At 35.8% G+C, this 20,452-nt stretch overlaps 1 protein-coding gene across 13 annotated transcripts in view; it reads right to left on the bottom strand.

Moving 5' to 3' along the window:
- KLF12 (KLF transcription factor 12) overlaps positions 1-20,452 on the bottom strand; it is a 502,486-nt gene that overhangs the window by 153,592 nt on the left and 328,442 nt on the right. For all 13 annotated transcript variants that reach the window (XM_064270037.1, XM_064270039.1, XM_010589411.3 and 10 more), the window contains one exon: positions 15,380-15,926. In XM_064270037.1, coding sequence (XP_064126107.1) covers positions 15,380-15,926 — 547 coding nt within the window. The remainder of the gene's footprint in view (positions 1-15,379; positions 15,927-20,452) is intronic.

Raw genomic sequence — 20,452 nt, 5'->3', positions numbered from 1 at the left:
TTCAGCCACAGCTTTTAACATTATCATGTTCCTCCTAACTACTTACAAGCTTTCTGTGTTTCCCTGTAGCATTCAATAAACATAACAAACTCCTTAGCTCACAAGGCCTCTGACTACCCCTTGAGCCTCATTTCATTTCTTACAAACACGCTTCATTTGAATCATATCAGTCTATCTACTTGTTCTCAGAACATACTATGCTCTTTCATATTTCCAGGATTTTGCATGTTTTTTTTCTTTTTGATTGTCCTTTCCTCTTCTTATCTACCTGGATAGCTCAACTAATACTTTCCTCTGATAAATTCCACCTCCCCACCAATTACTGAATTTAGTGCTCCTTCTTCCTTTGTGATCCACCTCTGTGGGTCTACCTTTACCTGCATTACACAACATGTCTCATTATGATTCTTTTTGTCTGTGAGCTTCTTGGGGGCATTGACTGTCTATTGTCCACATGCACAAAGGTGCAATGATCAAAAAAATAAGTGAATGGAAAGGAATATACTGAATAATTCCTGGGTATATAAAAAGGTTTTAAAAAAATTGACGGTAGGAGAAGAAGGATTTTTTTTTAATTAGTTTTTGAATATGGTAGTTCAAATTTTATTTAGCTTTGATAAATAAGAGAGTAAGAAGGGAAATAAATGGGGTCTATAATCAATGTTTGTTTGAATAATAAGTATGAAGATATTTTCCCATTAAATGATACAGGGAATAAAATTCAAGTTTATAGCAAATCAACTAATTTCACTTTGTTTATAAATGCAACAGCTTTTAGGTGGTGTCATTTTGTATATGAAAATATATTTGTGTTTTTGTGTTATGAATTGAATTATGTCCCCGAAAAAGTTATACTGAAGTTCTAACCTATTTATGTGTAAATATGACCGTATCTGGAAATACGGTTTCTTTTGTTACGCTAATCAGGTCAGCCAGAGTACAATGGGTCCAAACCTAATCACTTTTGAATGGTATGTTATAAAAAAGAGCAGCATAGACACAAAGACACACATACAGGGGGAAGAAACATACCATATTAGGATCTGTCTACAAGCAAAGGAAGGTCAAGGACCGTTGACAGGCATCAACAACTAGGAGAATGGCCCACAGAAGAAACCGACTATGACTAAATACGCTTCTGTTCTTTAAAATAACCCATTTGTAGTATATTTTGTTAAGGTAGTACTAGGTAACTAAGACAGTGTGCATGTGTCTATTTAAATTTATATACACATATATAAATAATGTACAGTAACAAGCTCTTCTCTGAAAACATTCTAACATGCCCAGGTATCAGATGGCTACTGCATCCCGAACCTTAAAAATATGCAAGGCCTTTCTAAATAAATTACCCATTGGTTCAATACCAATAATATGGCCAATAGTCTTTATATCGTTTCTGCAATAAGGTACGGAATAAATAATGTTAACAAATAGAGCCTGAGTCTGTGATGGGTTATTTGTGCTATTATTAATAACGTCTCCATTTTCAGTGTCAATCAGTTAAAAATACCGAGCACAACCCTGAAAAGTGGCTCTAAACCATTCAATGGGCTTATTTAGATTCGTGGGGAAAAAATCTTCCCCACATTTATATCGAATCAGACAAAATTTGATAGTTACACTAGTTTAAGTTATAGCTGAAAAGGGGTTTACTTTTATTAAGTATTCAGGCCTTAGTATGGTGATTAACATAAAAAGTGATCACAATTGTCTAAGGAAGGAAATTGGCTGTTAATAGTTGTACTAGTTGCAAGGTGGATAATGAGATAATAAAACACATAATTGGAGGTTATACTACCTTGATTACTGTAGATTATACCAATGGGCACAATAATGTCGCTAAGTCATGTATCACCAGTTATCGCTCATTGGTTAGATGATGGGTTGATTATGCTCCACTATAACCATGACTTCAAGAATGTGTTGGAAAATACTTGCTCCCACATATCGTGAAATTCCACCCATAAATTCTGGACAACATGCAAGGACTTTTACTTTTTCATAAACTTAATAAAACAGTAAAAGAGCTAAAAAAAAAAAAAAAAAGATAATATATGGGGCTCAGAAGATAAACTGAAACAAAAAATGGAAAACAGCAGATCTCACTATGAAACTGCTCCCTGTAACCAAACACACATTTTTATTGTAATTTTCCAATTTCAAAGAAGGCATTTCTGAACATCTGCTATATAAACTAGGATAATTCTAAAACTGCAATGCTATAATGATCATTAACTATTGGCTAGTACTTAGAATTTTATTGAACTCATTAATCTAAGAAAAATAAATATAATTATAACAGTAATAATAAATGCTGGTTGTATTTTTATTTTGTGGTTTTCCCTTGTGAGTCTTGGAAATAACCACTACAAGAATGAGGCAAGATGGAGCAAGCACGTCTGGGTTGTGTATGTCTTTCTAACCAATTCTCAGCTCACAACAGCTCCAGGCATGAACCAGATAAGTCCAGAAATGACACAGATGTCAATCTCTGAAAGTCAGTGAACCACACTTTGACAAAATTTCCCTACACCTACAAATGCTAATTTATAGCTTGGGGCTATTTATTATAATGCTGCAAGATACTGGAGAAATGGAAATACATAAAACTGTACTCTAATGCCAATATTTAGCAACATAGAATTACTTCATGCTTTTATTCATACATACAAATAAATAATTGATAATAGATTTTAAGCTTTGGTGAAACAAAATAAAACTATTTAAAAATACAATGCTACCTAATTTGAGGAAACATGGAGTTGGGATATTTAATATTAACTAATTCTTGAAGTAACTAAGGCATACGTCTTTAAGCATCAAGCCCAAGAATGGCAAAAATGGCTTTGGAATATTTAGAAGTTTTGATTTTATTTAAAGGTCTACCACTTACAAGCTATGATATTAAGGAAGTCACATGCATCTCAGTTCTCTTATCTGTAAAAAACAGACAATAATACCTAAATGTTGGTTATCGTAGGGCTTAAAGATGACACAGGTAAACAAAAAGAATATATATGCATTCAATACAGGTTAGTCATTACCTTTAAATGAAATTTAATAAATATCTTTATTAAGATTTATATTACATACCTTTTTTTGCCTTCTTCCAAAGACTGACCATAATTTAACTTTCTTTCATGACTAATGGTAATTATTTCAAATAGCAATTATTACACTGAATAAAGCAGTATTCCCGATTCCATCCCAAAAGCCTTGCTGTGATTTTTTGAGTGCTTATTTCAATAATTATTTTGTCACCTTCAAGTTGCTGGTGGTCACTGTTACTGCTTCTACAGACAAAGGGCATTCCTTAATTTGGGTAGGAAGTATGTAGATTCATAATGCAAAACCAGTAGACCTATTTTCATTTACTAAGGACAACCACAGAAAGGGAAGTGCTGCAACAATTTTGTGGTTATTGGGGATACATAAAAATCTAATAAGAAAACATTTTACGGGCACTCAGTTAAGAGTATGTTGAGAAATGTTCCTCTCTCCTTTGCCATTTTTATTTGATATTTTCCATCTATGCACAGCTGGAAAATCATATTCACAGAGAATGTAAGAATTGTATCTAAACTAAGAGTAAAAAAGCTCTGAAAGAGGGTCTAAGGTCTTCTCCTATAAGTAATGAATAGTATAGACTACACATTGACTGTTTTAAATCATATGTAATATAGCATGTGTATGTTTGTATGTATATCATAGCCAACACGTCAGTAAAACCACACTTTCTTTATTCTCTCTATACCGTGAGTTCTCTGCTCTCACAGAAAGCCTTACGTTTCTTTGACTTTCATCTCAAATGCCACCTACTCAGCCCCCTTCATTATAACATATGACTTCCTCCAGGGTCTAATTGATGTTCTTTAAGGATTTACAACCTAGATCTCAAGAAAGTTTCCTCTCTTTAAAAGGGTTCTGTGTTTATGAGGCCTGGTTTAAAACATCCACTTCTGGCAGAGGCCACCCCAGAGATGATTAGGGAGTCCTTGCGCTGAACACAGGAGAAACAAAAGCAATCAAGAAATTGACAACTCCTTCTAAACATAGAATATCTGAAACGATCCAGAAAAAGCTGCTTTAGATCTGCACTTAGGTTGGCTTTATACACCTTTAAGATTAGAGAACCGCAGTGGGAAACCCAATCTTGGTTTTATGGATTCAACACATGGGCCCACTGTGGTAAATATGCCATTTATTTACTTATTTTTTTTCCACACAAAGAGATATTCACTGCATAGTGCAAATAAAAGTAGCATTTTCTTTCTACTTACGGGTTTGTTAGATGAAATTTACGTTTTTTAAATGCACTGCAAACACCAAAAACTGATTGCACCTTTATCAGCTTTTAAATCAAAACAGCTTGCTATCTGGTAAGGACAGCAACACTGGTCGATTTATTTCATAAAACTTTATGTACAAAGAGACAGTGTCTATGAACTTAATGGAGAGAATATAGAGTCTGGAGGGGTAATTTTTATGACAATTTATGGTGGGATTATCCATACTCCACAGTTTTCAGATTTTATGGAGATTTTATGGTACTACGACGCTGATGCAGCTAACTGCAGCTGGGTAGGAGGCATAATTTTGTTTCACCGACTGGGAAATGAAATTGGCGTTACTATTATTTAAGAAATCTAGCCAACTCTATTAATTGCCTAGATGTCATCAAAGCCATTATTTATCCTAGTTTCACAGGTAAAATATTTTACCTGAGAATAAAATAAATAAGAACTATTTTTTTTTTATAGTTTTCATATGGCAATGTCTTCTTATTAAGACTGGAAACCACAAGGCTATTGCTCACATGCAGGGGTTCGAGTCCAGAAAACATTAAAACCTAAATCATATCAAGCACCAAAAATGCACTACCAAACATTATTCTTCAATATTAACTGAAATAAAAAAGTTAGTGATATAGCTGAAACAATGTACTCAAGAACACCAGGGAACAACAGATAGCCCAAAGACATACGGCAGTAACACCCTAGGGATGATATTTATTCACTCAGCAAACACTCACTGAGTGTTTCCTGTGTGCCAGGCACTGGACGAGGAAGTACGGCAATGAAGAGAGAAGACAATCTGGTATGCACTTTAGCATACATACAGACAACAATTACCCTGTTTCAGGGAAAAGAGATCAAGGAACCATTTCTGCCTAGAAGGAGCCCTGGTGGTGCAGTGGTTAAGAGCTACAGCTGCTAACCAAAAGGCTGGCAGTTTGAATCTACCAGCTGCTCCTTGGAAACATTACGTGGAATTCTGTTCTGTCTCATCGGGTCGCTGAGTCGGAATTGACTCAGCGCAATGGGTTTGGTTTTGGTCTGCCTAGAAATCGCTGTCCTGGAAGGGACAAACAATTAAGCACTTGACTAATATCTAAAAAGGTTGGCAGTTCAAACTCACCCAGATGCACTGTGGAAGAAGGGGTCGGTGGTCTACTTCCAAAAGGCCACAGCCATGAAAACCCTGCGTAACACAGTTCTACCCTGCAACATATGGGGTTGCCATGATTAGGAATCATCCTGACGGCAACTGTTTTTTTATTCCCCCCTAGAAAAGAAGGCATTTGAACCAGGTTTTGTGCCAGTGAATGAAAAGATCTCCAAGGAAAAGGGGACTAGAAGGATAAGGGTAAGCGTGTTGTGATGGTTAATTTTATGTGTCAGCTTGGCTAGGCTATGGTGCCCAGTTGTTTGGTCAAATGCTAGTCTAGGTGCTGCTGTAAGGGTATTTTGTTCATTTGCAATCTGTTAACTCTAAGCAAGGGTTATCCTTGATAAGATGGGGGAGGAGGGGTCCCCATCCAATCAGTTGAAGGCCATAAGTGCAAAAACTGAGGTTTTGAGCAGAGAAGGAATGCTACCTCAAGACAGTTAACATAGATATCTTGCCAAAGTTTCCAACCCATTCTCTGGCCTACCGATTTCAGACACAAAACTGCTGGAGTTTCCAGCCTACTGCCTCACCTATGGATTTTGGACTTGTCAGTTCTCATAATTCTGAGAGTTAATTCCTTACAATAAATCTCTCTCATACATATTGTATATATACGAAACAGAACCAATAAGATATATATGAACCAAAAAACCAAACCAAACCCATTCCTGTCGAGTCGATTCCAACTCATGGCAACCCTATAGGGCAGAGTAGAACTGCCCTGTAGAGTTTCCAAGGAGCGCCTGGTGGACTTGAACTGCCTATCTTCTTGTTAGCAGCTGTAGCACTTAACCACTATGCCACCAGAGTTTCCAAGATGTATACGAAAGCTATGGAAATAGTTGCTGGGACATGATGATATATTTGGTGAAATGCCACAGGTTAGGGTAGGAGCTGGACTAGGAAAACATAAGGATCCTTGTTGTTTATCATTTTATGTTATTGATGGGCTGCAGACATTACTGGCCACAGCATTCCTAAGCAGTCCACAGAAACATATATCTGTAGCAGGATACATTCATTCTTTCATTCAATAACTACTTAATGAGCATTTACTAGTGCTGGGCACAATAAAAAATACTGATGAAACAGCAGCTAATGAAACTTATATGGTACCTACCCTCGTGAAGCTTAAATTTTAGTGAAGAATTTGGGGAGACCCCAACCTATTTTACCTGAACAGTGAGGGTTTATAACAATATACACAACATTACATATGCATCTATAGCTCTTGTCTACAGAAAAGCTTATTGCAGGTCACCAAAGTCCTGCTAAGTCTTTTTCTCCCCAGGGAAGTGAGTTAGCCATATACTGTAGGGATATCTTTGTGATTCTATCCTATTTCTACTGAACTTCCTAGAAGCCCTAGCTGAGAAGGCTATACCCAGCTTTCCCAGTTTCACTGAACACTCTTAATTTTTGTCTTCCTGGGTTCTCCTTCTTTCAAGAAAAAACAACTCCCCTTTTTTCTTTTGTTTTCTCCTCCCTACAACATTTCAGGGTATTGGTTTCCTTGCTCTCAGTGGGTTTAGCTCCCTGCAAAATCTGTTAATAGTACACAAGTTGGCATATACATGTTTCCAGTTCTCTAACAAACATAATCCATAGTTTAAAAAAAATGAGCACAGATATACAGAAAGTAGCATTTGATTCTACTAAAGAGAAATCACATGCAATGTAGAGCACAGGAAGTAGCAAGGAGCAGAACAAATTTACACTTTTTCTTTCTGACCCAAGGTACAGTTTTTTTTTTTTTAATATTTCATATACTAACCCAAAACAAACCAAACTGATTGCTGTCGAGTCGATTCCGACTCATAGCAACCTCATATGAGATTTCATATACTAGGGCCCTACAAAAACAAAGGGATTCAGGTTCAAGTCATACCTAGAAAAAAAAAAAAAATTTTTTTTTTTTTTTTATTGCGCTCCTAACCTAATTGGCAGTCTGGAGAGAGTCACGTTGTTTAAAAATTCTACCACTAGATGGCAGTACGAAGACTGTTATTCTCAGAATAGGTCACAGTTGCACAAAAAAATAACGTGACGGGTAGGGGATCTGGCTAGATATGGAAGAGAAAGAAGAATCAAGATTCAGAAAAAGGTGGAATGGTCTGAGGGATAGAGGAATATTGAGGACAACTGAGAGAAAGAAGAAGATAGAGAAACGGAAGGATGATGGAAGAGTAAGAGGGCTGAGAAGTGATGGTGGAGCCTAGGAGGGTACTTTGAAAAGTAGGTGCAAAAAGGAGATAAAAAAGAGGAAGAATCTGAGCTAAAGGTGGAAAAACTCCAGTAGAATTTCTTACAAACTTTTGGGACAGCAGTCACAGTAAAACACAGAAACCCAGTGCAGTCACAGTAAAAAACATATATTTCATTATGATCCAGCAGACACACACTCTCTCTCTCTCTCAAATGGTACTATATCTGCATGCCAGTTTATTACATAGATATATTACTGAATAAAAGTTTCATGAAATAATACTTATCTGGGCAATGCTTTCAGATATTTTTTATTCTACTTCACTCTATTTATTTAAAACTGCTGGTTGTGAGCTACTAAATTGATTGCAATATTCACCAAGAGGAAACAGTCCACAGAGTGGGCAACATTAAGTAACTCATAAGCAAGAGCTGGCTTTTAATTAGAGTTAAAAGAAAACAAACAAACAAATAAAAAACACCATAGCTGGGAGTGGAGGATGTTCCTGGCCATATAAAATGGCCCATAAAATATTTGTTGAAAAAAATTAACTAGTTAATGTAAGAAAAAAGATGATGAAGCCACCTGGTCATAAAAAAACCCAACTGGCCAATGATCAGAGGAGCATTTGCCCCACATAAAGATGGCTAGAGAACGCATTCAGGATGTGATTATCACTCTGTAAATTGGTAGCTCTTATTTATTAGATAGAAAGACAAATACCAATTAGTTCTTCTCTAAAGAATACAAAGCAGAATACCAGTTAATCAAATACTCCATTAACAATGGAAAACAGGCAGAGAGAAAGAGCTCAGAAAATAGTAACACAGTTTGGAACAGAAAAAGAATTATTAAGGGAATAAGAAAAAATAGGAAACAGATACTGCATCCACAGAGTTGTAAATAATTAAAAGGCCAATTTCAACAGTGCTGGCAGGGAGTCTAAGACCAAGTTTCTCTCTTGGATCTTTTATTCTTCCTTCGTTTATTTGTTCCTACTACATTTGAATAGTCACTGGGTAAAATGCTTATTTGATATATATTTGTATACAAATGCAAATGTTTTTTGCGATGAGCACGTATGTCCAAATATCGTCGAAATACTTGCAACCTAATAAATAGGTAAAATAAGAATTTCCTTGTAGCATAACAAGACTTATATTATGTGAAATGAAAAGCTTTGTATCTAAGCAGAGCATTATTCCAGCAGAGAAAAAAAAGATTTTTTCCCAAGATAAGATTATACATAAAGGAAATAAAAGATATTATATTTCCAAATCCAGTATTTAATGTTCAAGGTATTAACTATTACCAGAGAGAGCTTTTCAAGTGCAATGAAAACTGCATATGAAGACATTAGAATAACATATTAGTTAAATTTAACATTTAAATTTAGATTTATTTAAACATAAATTAAGTCTTTCTTTTATAGCAGAGGAGCCTTAGTGGCACAGTGGACAAGTGTTCAGCTGCTAACCAAAAGGCTGGTAGTTCGAATCCACTAGCTGCTCCTTGGAAACCCTATGGTGCAGTTCTACTCTGTCCGATAGGGTCACTAAGAGTCGGAATTGACTCAACAGCAATTTTTTTTTTAATAGCAGAAACTTGTTAAAAAAATTAAAATGGCATTTTTGGCCATTTTATTTAATAGCTCTTAATATCACCTTTTTTTGTTTTTTTGGTTAATATCACCTTGGAAACCCTGGCGGCGTAGTGGTTAAGTGCTATGGCTGCTAACCAAAGGGTTGGCAGTTCGAATCCACCAGGCGCTCCTTGGAAACCCTATGGGGCAGTTCTACTCTGTCCTGTAGGGCTGCTATGAATTGGAATCGACCGGACAGCAGTGGGTTTGCTTTTTCTTTTTTTGTTTTAATATCGCCTTGTAACAGAATGAACACAAAGTCCATTTTGTTAAGCTCTTGCTTTAGCTATTTTATCTAATACATGGGTTTGTTTATTGTCAACATCTTTAGTTCTTTAAGTAATAAATAGCTTTTAACGTGTGCCCATAATTTCTCCTTTTCTCTTCTTTTCCCCTTTGTACTGCTATTTATTATTTAACTCTGCAGGGGAAAAGCAGTCAAACTCACTCCTTGGCATTTTACAGCCTATGGGTAGCTGACTTAGAATTTTCTCTTTTCTGGTAACTCTCTTAGAACAGTACAGACAGCTTCTGCCTCCTCTCTCAGCCAGTTGTTATCATCAAATCTTAAAACCAGTCTATGCCAGATGAAGCAGTAGGGCCGACAGATTGTAGGTATTTCAGATAAACAGTAACAAGAGCATAAGAAGCCAAATTTTGGGTAGTATCTGTTCAGCCTCTTATACATGCCCCGAAGTGAAAATATACAGACAAGTTTCTGCTCCGTGTTGAAAATCAGGTAACAAACAACAAATGACTGATGCAATCAGTACAGAATAAAACTTCCTAAACTCCTATTTTAAAATCAGGTTTTCACAAATATGGGCTGCTGCCTTTCTCACTATTTAACAAGTTTCTATCTTTTCAAAATAATAATTAAGTGAAACACTGAAGTCCTATTAAAGTCTATAGTTAAGGATAATACATAAAAAAAAGCGATGTTCCAGTCTCATTTCCCAATAAACAGTATTTTAAAAAAGCAAATTAAATAACATAAGTAACAAGAGGATTTGCTGATAAAAACGAAATTAAGAATTAAAACATTTGTCTCTATCTCATAGTTACCAGACCTAAAAGCTAAGAGAGGAACACATTTACCGCAGAAAGACTTGGTGATTCAAACACTCAAGGAGCCAGGACAACTGTACACATAATCACAGACCAGCTGCCCTGGACTATTCTGGTCAGAGGGACAGGTGACACCAGGACCCCACCAAATGGGGAACTAAGAGGACCACCCTGTGTAAGGTAGACAGAAGCCACGAGTCTGTGACAAAATGAACCAGCACTTGAAACATGACATCATTAATGACAAGTGGAAAGGCTGACAGCAGAAGAAAATTAGGGACACAAGGAAATCTCAAATGGGTAGTTTCATGGGACAGGAGCAACAATCACTGCGATGACCATATTTCCTCCCACAAATATAAACGGCTTAAGACTAAAAATACACTGTGGCTTCTTCCTGTACGCTGCTGAGAAAAGCAACAGCTTGTAGGAAGAAAATGGGGTGCGATTATTTCAAATTTGCCCAAGGCCACATCCCTTTAAAACTCCTGAATGGGTGGCTGCTATGAAAATAAGACATATTTTTGGAAGGCTCTTCACTGTGTGCCTACATCTAAATATAAGGAAAAAGCAACACTCTTTTAAAGGAGGTGACCAAAGACATCCCATACCAAAGGGGGTTGGTTACTTAACTGTGGTTATCGACAAGCTCTATTTAGATTTTTTTTTTGCGGGGGGAAGTACTTTATACTTACGGCTCTAATCGCATAATTGATTTGAGTCAGGGATAATGCACTTATGACCCACGATAAATTATTTTTCAAGTATTATACCATCTCACTAAAAAAAATCTTAATGAAGTAAATATATTTTGTAGATCCTGGCAGATTAGGCTGCTGATCTTGCATTTTCATGAAAGAAAACGTAGCTGTTTAGGAAATTGGAGCTGAGCGCTCTCCTTCTAGCCAATGTGTTTTATGTCTGTCACGTGGACACTTGATTACTTTTAGGTGGCTAAGGAGAAGACAATAATGGGGCCGGGGTGTGTGGGGGGTTGTAGACTATCTACATAAGGTAATAAGGAAGAAAGGGAAAATGGGCACAGAAGAAAATCTGGCAAAATGAAATATGCACTTGGCTGGACCAGACCTTTTCAGGTTCTGACAGTTTCAACCCACTGGTCAATCACAGCCTTGCTCTAACCTCGTTCCATGATATTACCTGCTCTTCCAGCTACATGGAGTAAGAATTAGTTCGAGTATGGGATGGAGGAGATAAATCAGTTTTTGTGCATGTGTTTAGTTCTTTAATTGGATTTCCCCACCCTTATCTGTCAGTTTGTTGTGCTGTGGTGGCTTGTGTGTTGTTATGATGCTGGAAGCTATGCTACTGGATTTCAAATACCAGCATGGTCACCCATGGTGTCAATAAAATGCCTGATACATCGTTTAAGTGTCCAGTAAATACATGAATGGGAAAATAACTCAATTCACATGATAAAGTGCCTCAGACACAGATATGAACATGTACAGTCCTTTGTATATTATCACATATAGGGAAATCTATTTCTCAAACAGTAACCAGATGTTATCAACTCTAAGTCATTAGCCATTACCATCATCTACCTTTATGAGAGTTAGATTTTGTGTTTTAATTTATTTACTTTAGTTAACATTTTGAAAGTCTAGCTCCGCTATCAATGTTTTCTTTTGCTCACCCACACCAGATAACAAGTCCTAAGTGGGAATGGAAGTAGATGCTCTCTTCATCACTTAGCCATTTCATTGTTGACCCAGTGCCCAGCTGCAATTACGTAAAGTCAAGTTGTGAGGAATTATTCAGTGACAAGGACAGCTTTCTCCAACAGGCACTTTTACTATGATCTAAATAATCAATTAAGAAATAAAAATAATAATAACCTTATAAAACGCCATAGCAGTATCTGTAGAACATGGCGGTTATAAAAACTTAATATAAACTAATCATACATAGAAAACATGGGACGTTTCCACAGATGGTCATACTAAACTCTCACCCCTCATAGTCTGTTATAGCAGCACTTTGAGGAGAACTTTCATACCAACTTCTTGGGGCAGTTTTTTAAAATTTTTCCATTCATATTTTTTCTCCCTAATTTTTTGTTTTTATAAGAAATAATAATAATACCCCCCCACAATATCTAAGCCTTATTGTTTCCTGTATTTTTTTGAGATAATAATGAGAATGATACTTGTAAACATTTACTGATACTTGATGAATGCTAACCATTTATGCATATGATCTTAATTCTTCTAACAATCTAAAATGGATCAAGCTATTATCCCCATTTTATCACTGCAGAGATGAGGATTAGTGAGATTAAACAACTTTTCCAAGTCTGAAGCTGTAAATAAAAGACCTAAGATTCTAACTCATACATCCCTGATCTCAAATCTCATGCTCCTAACCACCATGTCACAGTCCAGAGGGTTTATGATTACATAAATTGCTATTCTCGATATGAAAAAACTTCCAAGTAAAAACCACTGAATGAAAATAACTTAAATACACTCATGCAAAGAACAAATTATAGCATGAGCCTTAACAAAATCCTTCTGCAAAGACACATTTTCCAGGAAATTAAAGTCTGGCATTATATTTTATATGTTTCACTTTTTTAAATCAAAATAACTTCTCCCGTAAAATGATAATGGGCAAGTAAGGGAGACATCTCTTTTATTTCCTTCATTAAGAACTAAAACTTGCATAAAAGGTCAAAAACATCATTAAAGTTTTTAACAATTTCATAATCAAAGTGGTATATGAACTACCAAAGCAACATAAAGGTGACAGCGCAAAGATGAGATTCTATGGTATACACGTACACATCACATATATAAAATTATGTAATAGGCAAGGTTATAGGTTTCATTATTGGTTAATTCCTGCTTCTCAAAAAACACATATTGGTGAATTATAAAAGAAAATAAATATCTGGTATGGCCCTCTTTTATGTTATTATTCTTCAAATAGATTTGATCATTTCCATCAGAATGATTAACAATATCAAACAGAGTTCAGCTCAAGTAAAATCCAGGAAAAGGACACCAATCCCTAGTTTTACTCTCCTTGTTCACAAGAGGAAATCCTGGTGGTGTAGTAGCTAAGAGGTATGGCTGCTAACCCAAAGGTCAGCAGTTTGAATCCACCAGCTGCTCCTTGGAAACTCTAGGGAGCAGTTTTACTCTGTCCTTTAGGGTCACACTATGAGTTGGAATTGACTCGACAGCAACAAGTTTTTTTGTTTGTTTGTCTACGAGAAGTTGGGGGACTAGTTCCTGGCCTCTGCCCCTAAAAGTACAAAGGAGAGAGGCTGTCAGGTAAGCAATGAATGTCTGCATCTCAAGTTTGCCTCTAAAATTCCTATCTGACGTCAATGTTGAGATTTTTAACTTGATGAAACTGAGAAGGGGGAATTTATGTCACGTGCTATGAAGAAACTCGCTGCAGATAAAACAACTTGGCAATGGTAAATACACAATTTTGTACCGTATGTTTGTAAAAATGTATCTCAGTTCACAATCAAATGTTATTTCTAATTACTGAATCCTACCTTATACAACAACCATTTTATGAGAAAGCAGTGTTTTATGTATTCATATTTTAATTATGGGCCTCAATGGTAATACAATATCAAAGCAAAAAGTAATGAAAATAAAAATTCTTAATCCATCATCATTTCTAAATTCTGAAGGCAAAATACATACATGAGTATTCAGTTTAAAAGGGAAGGAGTCAATGATTATTATGGGCATGTGACACACACTACTACAGGAGGAAAAAAAAAAGCAAACAAACCCACTGCCGTTGAGTCGATTTCAACTCATAAGCGACCCTATAGGACACAGTAAGACAGCCTTGTAGGGTTTCTAAGGCTGTAGCTCTTCACGGAAGCAGACGGCCACATCTTTCTCCCGTGGAGAGGGGCGGCTGGTGGTTTGAACTGCTGATCTTTCAGTTTGCAGCAGAGCACTTAACCACTGCACCACCAGGGCTCTTTTACATTTCTATAGAAGGGTGGCTTATTTTTTCAGATTAATGGGAAGGCATTTAGAACATGATGCTATTACAATTCCTTCCAAAAGGAATTAGAAATTCCATACACAGAAAAAGCTGCGTGATCAGCTATATAACTATCCAACTGAGTTATGTAAATGGGTATTGTTAGATACAGTCATATAGCAAAGTATCTTCCTGCCTTCTAAGCCTTAGAAGGGAATATTAATATTGTATTTTGAAATACCTCCATCATATTGAGTCATCCTATTATTTAAAATAAGAGTATAACTTAGACTTATAAGAAGAACCCAAGCTACTTTTATAGCCAAACATCCAACTTCTAATGATAATATATAAGTTACTCAAATGTAAATAATCGGGCATTCCAGGCATGGCAACTTCATGGGCATGTTATATTGTTGTCATCCAAATAAGTTTCGCTCTGAATAGATGAAAAAAGATACATATTGATTTTTTTTTTAATTATCATTAGTTTCTATAACCATAACTTGTCCTTCCTGTCTGAGCACTTGAAAGTAAGCATTATTTTGCAAATTTAGATAGTAAAATTCTGACATTAGATGTCTTGATCTATAAAAATGAATAATATTTAAAAAAATAAAATTATGGACTAAGTAAAACTGAAATATATAAAAAAAAATATATATACGTACATAAATGTGGGGTTACACACACCCCCCCCCCATCGCCGTCGAGTCAATTCTTAGTCATAGCAACCCTATAGGGCGGGGGAGAATTGCTCCATAGGGTTTCCAAGGAGTATCTGGTGGATTCGAACTGCTGACCTTTCCAGTTAGCGGTTCAAACTTTTAATCACTATGCCACCAGAGTTTCTTTAGTTCCTATTAAACTGTGTCCTACTCAGTGGCTGACCAACTGATGCCTCTGTGGTATTCTGAGCAGCTTTTTTGGATGCAGTATGTTTGTGATGCTGTAAGCTCCTTTTACTGAAAAAGTTAACAGTTAATTCTAGTGCTGAAATAAACCAAGACTTCACTTGTGTCTCTTACCTTTGCCATGGCTTCTCCCATCCTCCAAAAGCGGCACTACAATAGTGTTGTTCACATTTCCAGGTGACCGTACAGCTGTGTAGACAACAGGCACCGACTGGACCACCACAGGGATGCGGTGAACGTGACTCAGTTTGTTAGACTGTAAGTTCATGGGGCTTGAAGGTGGTACAGGATGTATAATGTGCAAAAACTGCTGGCCTCCCACACCAGATGCAGAGGCAACAAGGGGCCCTGGCGTTAATACTGTTGACGAAGATGACGCTGAAGATACTGATGTTATAACAGTTGGGGATGAGGCTGGACGACTAGAAGACGATGAAGAGGTTGAAGTAGAAGACGGTGAGGAGGCAGACGCTGTCATGGAAACTGGGGAGGATGAAACAGCTGTAGGGGATGTCCTGGCTTTGTTTATTGACAAGTCCACTGGCTCAGTTTGTGTTTGGAAGTGATCTACAGATACCGAGTCCTCTGGGGGCTCCCCTTTCACATTATTTAGCAACAGGGGAACAGCTTCCATATCGGGATAGTTGTGGACGTTTGGAGACTGTGTGAAGAAAAATAAAACACATATTTGTCTTCATTAATCATGCATTTAAATAGATGCTGATTTATTAAGTTGAATCTTTTTAAAATTTTTCACTGATTACTAAATGGAACATTAATTCCTTCACCAAATATTTGAGGGATTGCTCTGTGACACTTACCATGATTAAAATTAGCAAAAATACAAGACAGAGTAAAAGAAGCCCTCTGCCATAAAGACATTTTTGTTCATTTGGGAGAGACAGACACAATCATTAAAATTCACTCAAATAAGTTCTCTAGGGAGGAGAAAAAGAGGCCATAGGAACCTAAAAAAGAACAGCAATTTTGCAGGAAACCTTTTAAAAGACAAATTCAAAAAGCAAAGTGTAATATATTTAAAACTGTATTGATACTACTTATTAGAAAACATTCATTTTGTTAGTATTTTGAACAATCACTAAATTTATGAGTTTGAGTTTCCTCAATTATAAACTAATGAGAGCTTTGATGAGATAACCTTAAATATCCTTCCCGGCCTAAAATTCCATAATTTCACGCTTCTATACTAAGCTTTACCCGATGCTATTATAGAGACCAAATGGCAACAGTACTGGGGAAGCGCCTTAAAACTTGCCTGCTTTCATATTTAGTGCAAAGACTACTATACCTCATTCATTAGAAGCATTACAAAAATGGGCACAAAAAAACTCTCCAACCTCTCACACCTGATCACAAAATTATTAAATACAAACCATTTCTAACAATTAGCTTATAACTTACTCTCAGAATATGACCAAATGTTTCTCAAAACAATGTGCTGAGCAACTACAACTCACATTTTAGGAAATAATAATAAGAACAAATTATCCTGGAAATTTTAAATTGTATATGACTGCTTTTAATTTGAAATAATAATAATTTTGTCTGACTTTATTTTCATTTTTTAACTTTTAACGAGCAAAATTTAGTAATGGTAATAAAGATTTTACCCAGACTACTGTTCTCAGCATATTATTATTCACACAAATACAAATTTATTTATACACTTACTCACTCATAAATTTGACAAATATTTATTGAACGTCTACTTCTGAGGCCCAGATGGCTCAAGAGTTCTTTCTATTGGTCAGTGTGTGTCAATGTATCCTTAACAAAGAGAATTAGACTATAACAGACTATTTTGGTTACATCTAATTTGACCAGAATAACATAGACATTATTCCTTTATTACATAAGACCACAAATGTGGGGTTTTTTTGTTATGGTATCAGAACAATACCTAAAATTATATTAAATTGGTTCATTTCATTCTTTGTTGAATAAAGGATTTAGCTTGCTACATTCCCCCCCAACCCCCCAAGCTTCAGCATACACTTAAAGGAACAAAACAGGCTTCTTAAAGCTTTTCTTTATAGAAAATAATTATACTTCCATTCAGAATATACAATAGGCAGTAGTAGTGCAAGGGCATTTTATTCAGCAACAACGAGAAAAGAAAGAAAATGTTAAGGTAACAACAGTGCCAGATCAACTAAAAAGGGAAATGGTTTGATGTTTTATTGTTTTTTTCCTTCTAAACTAACACAGTTACTTCCACAAACACATGTGAATTAGAAAAAAATAAAATAGAACCTTTCAAAGTATCCACTGCATAAAATTCTAAATAAAAAGATTTTTGTTTTATGTGTTGAAACTGAGAAAAAAGGTTCTTTTTAATCTTCTCACAAACACTAAGAAGCATGGAAAAAAACACCATAAATTATATGACTTATAAGGTGATTACCACCATCTACTTTCCTTACTAAAGCAGTATGTCAATCTGTTCTCAGCATTATAGCTTAATTTCTTCGTAGAATAATATATTTTTATTCATACATTATACCCAGATAGGAATTCTTTGCTGAAGTTGCTTTCATGAAAGATACCAACTGGTTTGTGATTAAAAAACATAAAATACATCATTAAGCACACATCATTAAACACCAGTGGTTTGCTTGACTTCAAACATTGTCTTGAATACTTTCTTACTTTTTACTGTATTTGAAATATCCAAAACTCTTAATTTGGAAATGGCGGTTATTTCTAACTTAAATTTTTTTCCTCCTAATTACTTACTTAGACACAAGCTTCCTAGATATGTTTGCAAACCAAAGGCTAAGGTTTAATTTATCAATGTAGAAGCATTCCATAAAGCAGGAGAAAGACCACTTTAACAGATTATAATCCAAACATTGGTAAATAAGAAGTTTATTTGTAAAGACATTGAATCTAAGGCATCAAGCTTCACAGAGCTTTGCAAACTGCCTAGGCTTCTCTACGTTATGAGTAAGAGTCCACCTTTGGTAGGTATCTGCTTAATCCCTCACTGAGGGAAATAGCCACTCCTCAAACTGTTTTACAACAACAGGAGACGAGAAGCAATCTTCATACAATTCTGTTGTATATACTAGAAAGCTATGAATACCAAATATTAAGAACCCCGAGGTGCTTTGAAATACTAGAGACTTGCATAGCTTTTGCAAGAGCTCAACCCAAAATATAGAAAACGTTCATAAAAATAAGAAAGGATAATTCAAACCTTTGGACCAAAGACATATCTTACTTGGAACCTTGGACGTATTATGCATGAATTTATAAGAACAAACAGCACAGAGACACATGCTAGTTCCTTTTTCATATGGAGTAGGTGAAATACAGCCCACATGTTCAAAACTAATGCTTTCTCAGTATAAAAGGGATAAAATTCTTATTGTAGAATTCATCTGTTTACAGTGTTGACATAATATATCTTAACAACCCAGACTAATCTCTTATACTGTGACAATATACTATGTAAAGGTGTCTATGATGCCAGCTTCAGGCCACACACACATATTTGAAAAGCAGGCAACACTGCATCAATATGACTTTAAAATACCTAAGACACACTGTTGCTCCTCCTGTCACAAAAGAGAAAAGAGCTGAATGGCTTGATGCTGAACTCGTCATTAGGAATTCATTTCATTACTTTTAGGAAGTAGACAGTCAAAAGATATTGGTTCTGAAGTTTGAATACATCAATGTGAGCTGTAGTGAGGGGAAATGAGGAGTCGCACAAGAGAAAGAACAAAAACTGAGAAAACACTAGTGAGAAAACACCAAAAGGGAAGTATGTACAAACAACAGCTTGAAATTAAATCAAAGGGCCACACATTTCAGAGACCATGAGAGAGGATGAGGGTGCACCACCCAAGGAATGGCCACTAAGAGTAGGGACAATGAAATACCAGAAATAATAAACAAAGGTTCTAAGTTTTCAGTACCCTGAGAAAGAGGAAATACTGCAAAAGGAATAAAAAAGCGATTCCATACTCAAATTTTATCCTTGGTTACTAATTACTCAACTCTTGATACGGCACAAATGGGCTACCCACAATAGTGTAAACTTCTGTTTGTTTTTAAGAAGAACCCATCAAGATTTTTGCCTGAAGGGGTAACTTTAGCGGATTTTTCTGCTGTTGAGTCGTTGGTGTGTAAACATCAAACATACACTATATTCATATTATCTAAATGAAAATACTACAGACTCTAATGCTGTGAAGTTTGTATGAGAATCCTAGATTTTTATAAAGTAGGATAAGAGTAATTAATTATATTTTCTAAACGATTATATAATATCCCTTCAAAGGATCCACAATAAAGCTGAATTTTTAAAATAATTTTTATAATTATATTTTTATATGTGTTAAGAATTCTAAATACACACAAAAACCTAACAAGGCAAACGTAACAACCCACTTCATAAAAAAACAATGTGTTTGTTAAAACCTAAAAAAAATGTATAATCATTGCACATTATTAATTTTTCTCAAAGTCTGAAAATGGTGACTCAGAATAATCCACTAAAAAAACACTGCACATACTATTCTAGCAAACATGATCTTTTTAATGATCTGGCCATTAAATTTTAGTCTTTCTAATCAGATAATATTTTCTTGAATGATCATTTAAGAATGTAACTTCAGCTTTAGGCAATTTGTTGAATAAACGTAAAACTGAATCTAAAACTTCCTATGCGTTAGTCCTCAGACTATTGTTGTTAGTTGTCATGGAGTGATACCCGGTGCACAGACTAAAGCTGCTCCATAAGGTTTTCTTGGCTGTAACCTTTACAGAAGCAGATTGCCAGGCCTGTCTTCCATGGTGCCTCTGGGTAGGTCTGAACTGCTTAACCGTTTGTACCACCCAGGGACCTTAGCTCTCAAGCTACCAAAAGTGTTTTTGATAGTCACTACCCTCAGCTAAACCTTATTATGGTCTATCAATGGACAAACAGCATTTTTAATACTAGCTGTATATTTCAATCATGTGGTATTACTAAAAAAGGGAAAAATAAATTATGTCTGTAGTTTTGGAAAGTCCTCCAGAGATTCTTATGTGTAGTCAGGGTTGAGGATCATTTGGCTAGTATTCTGTTAAATTCAGCTACCCAAGATTTACATGCAGTCACAGTTTGTTCTAAAGCGGCCCAAGGCACATTGAGATGTGGCACTCACACATACACTG

This window comes from Loxodonta africana, chromosome 17 (assembly GCF_030014295.1).
Source record: "Loxodonta africana isolate mLoxAfr1 chromosome 17, mLoxAfr1.hap2, whole genome shotgun sequence".
Classification (NCBI taxonomy): domain Eukaryota; kingdom Metazoa; phylum Chordata; class Mammalia; order Proboscidea; family Elephantidae; genus Loxodonta; species Loxodonta africana.
This window is presented reverse-complemented; position numbering and strand designations above follow the sequence as displayed.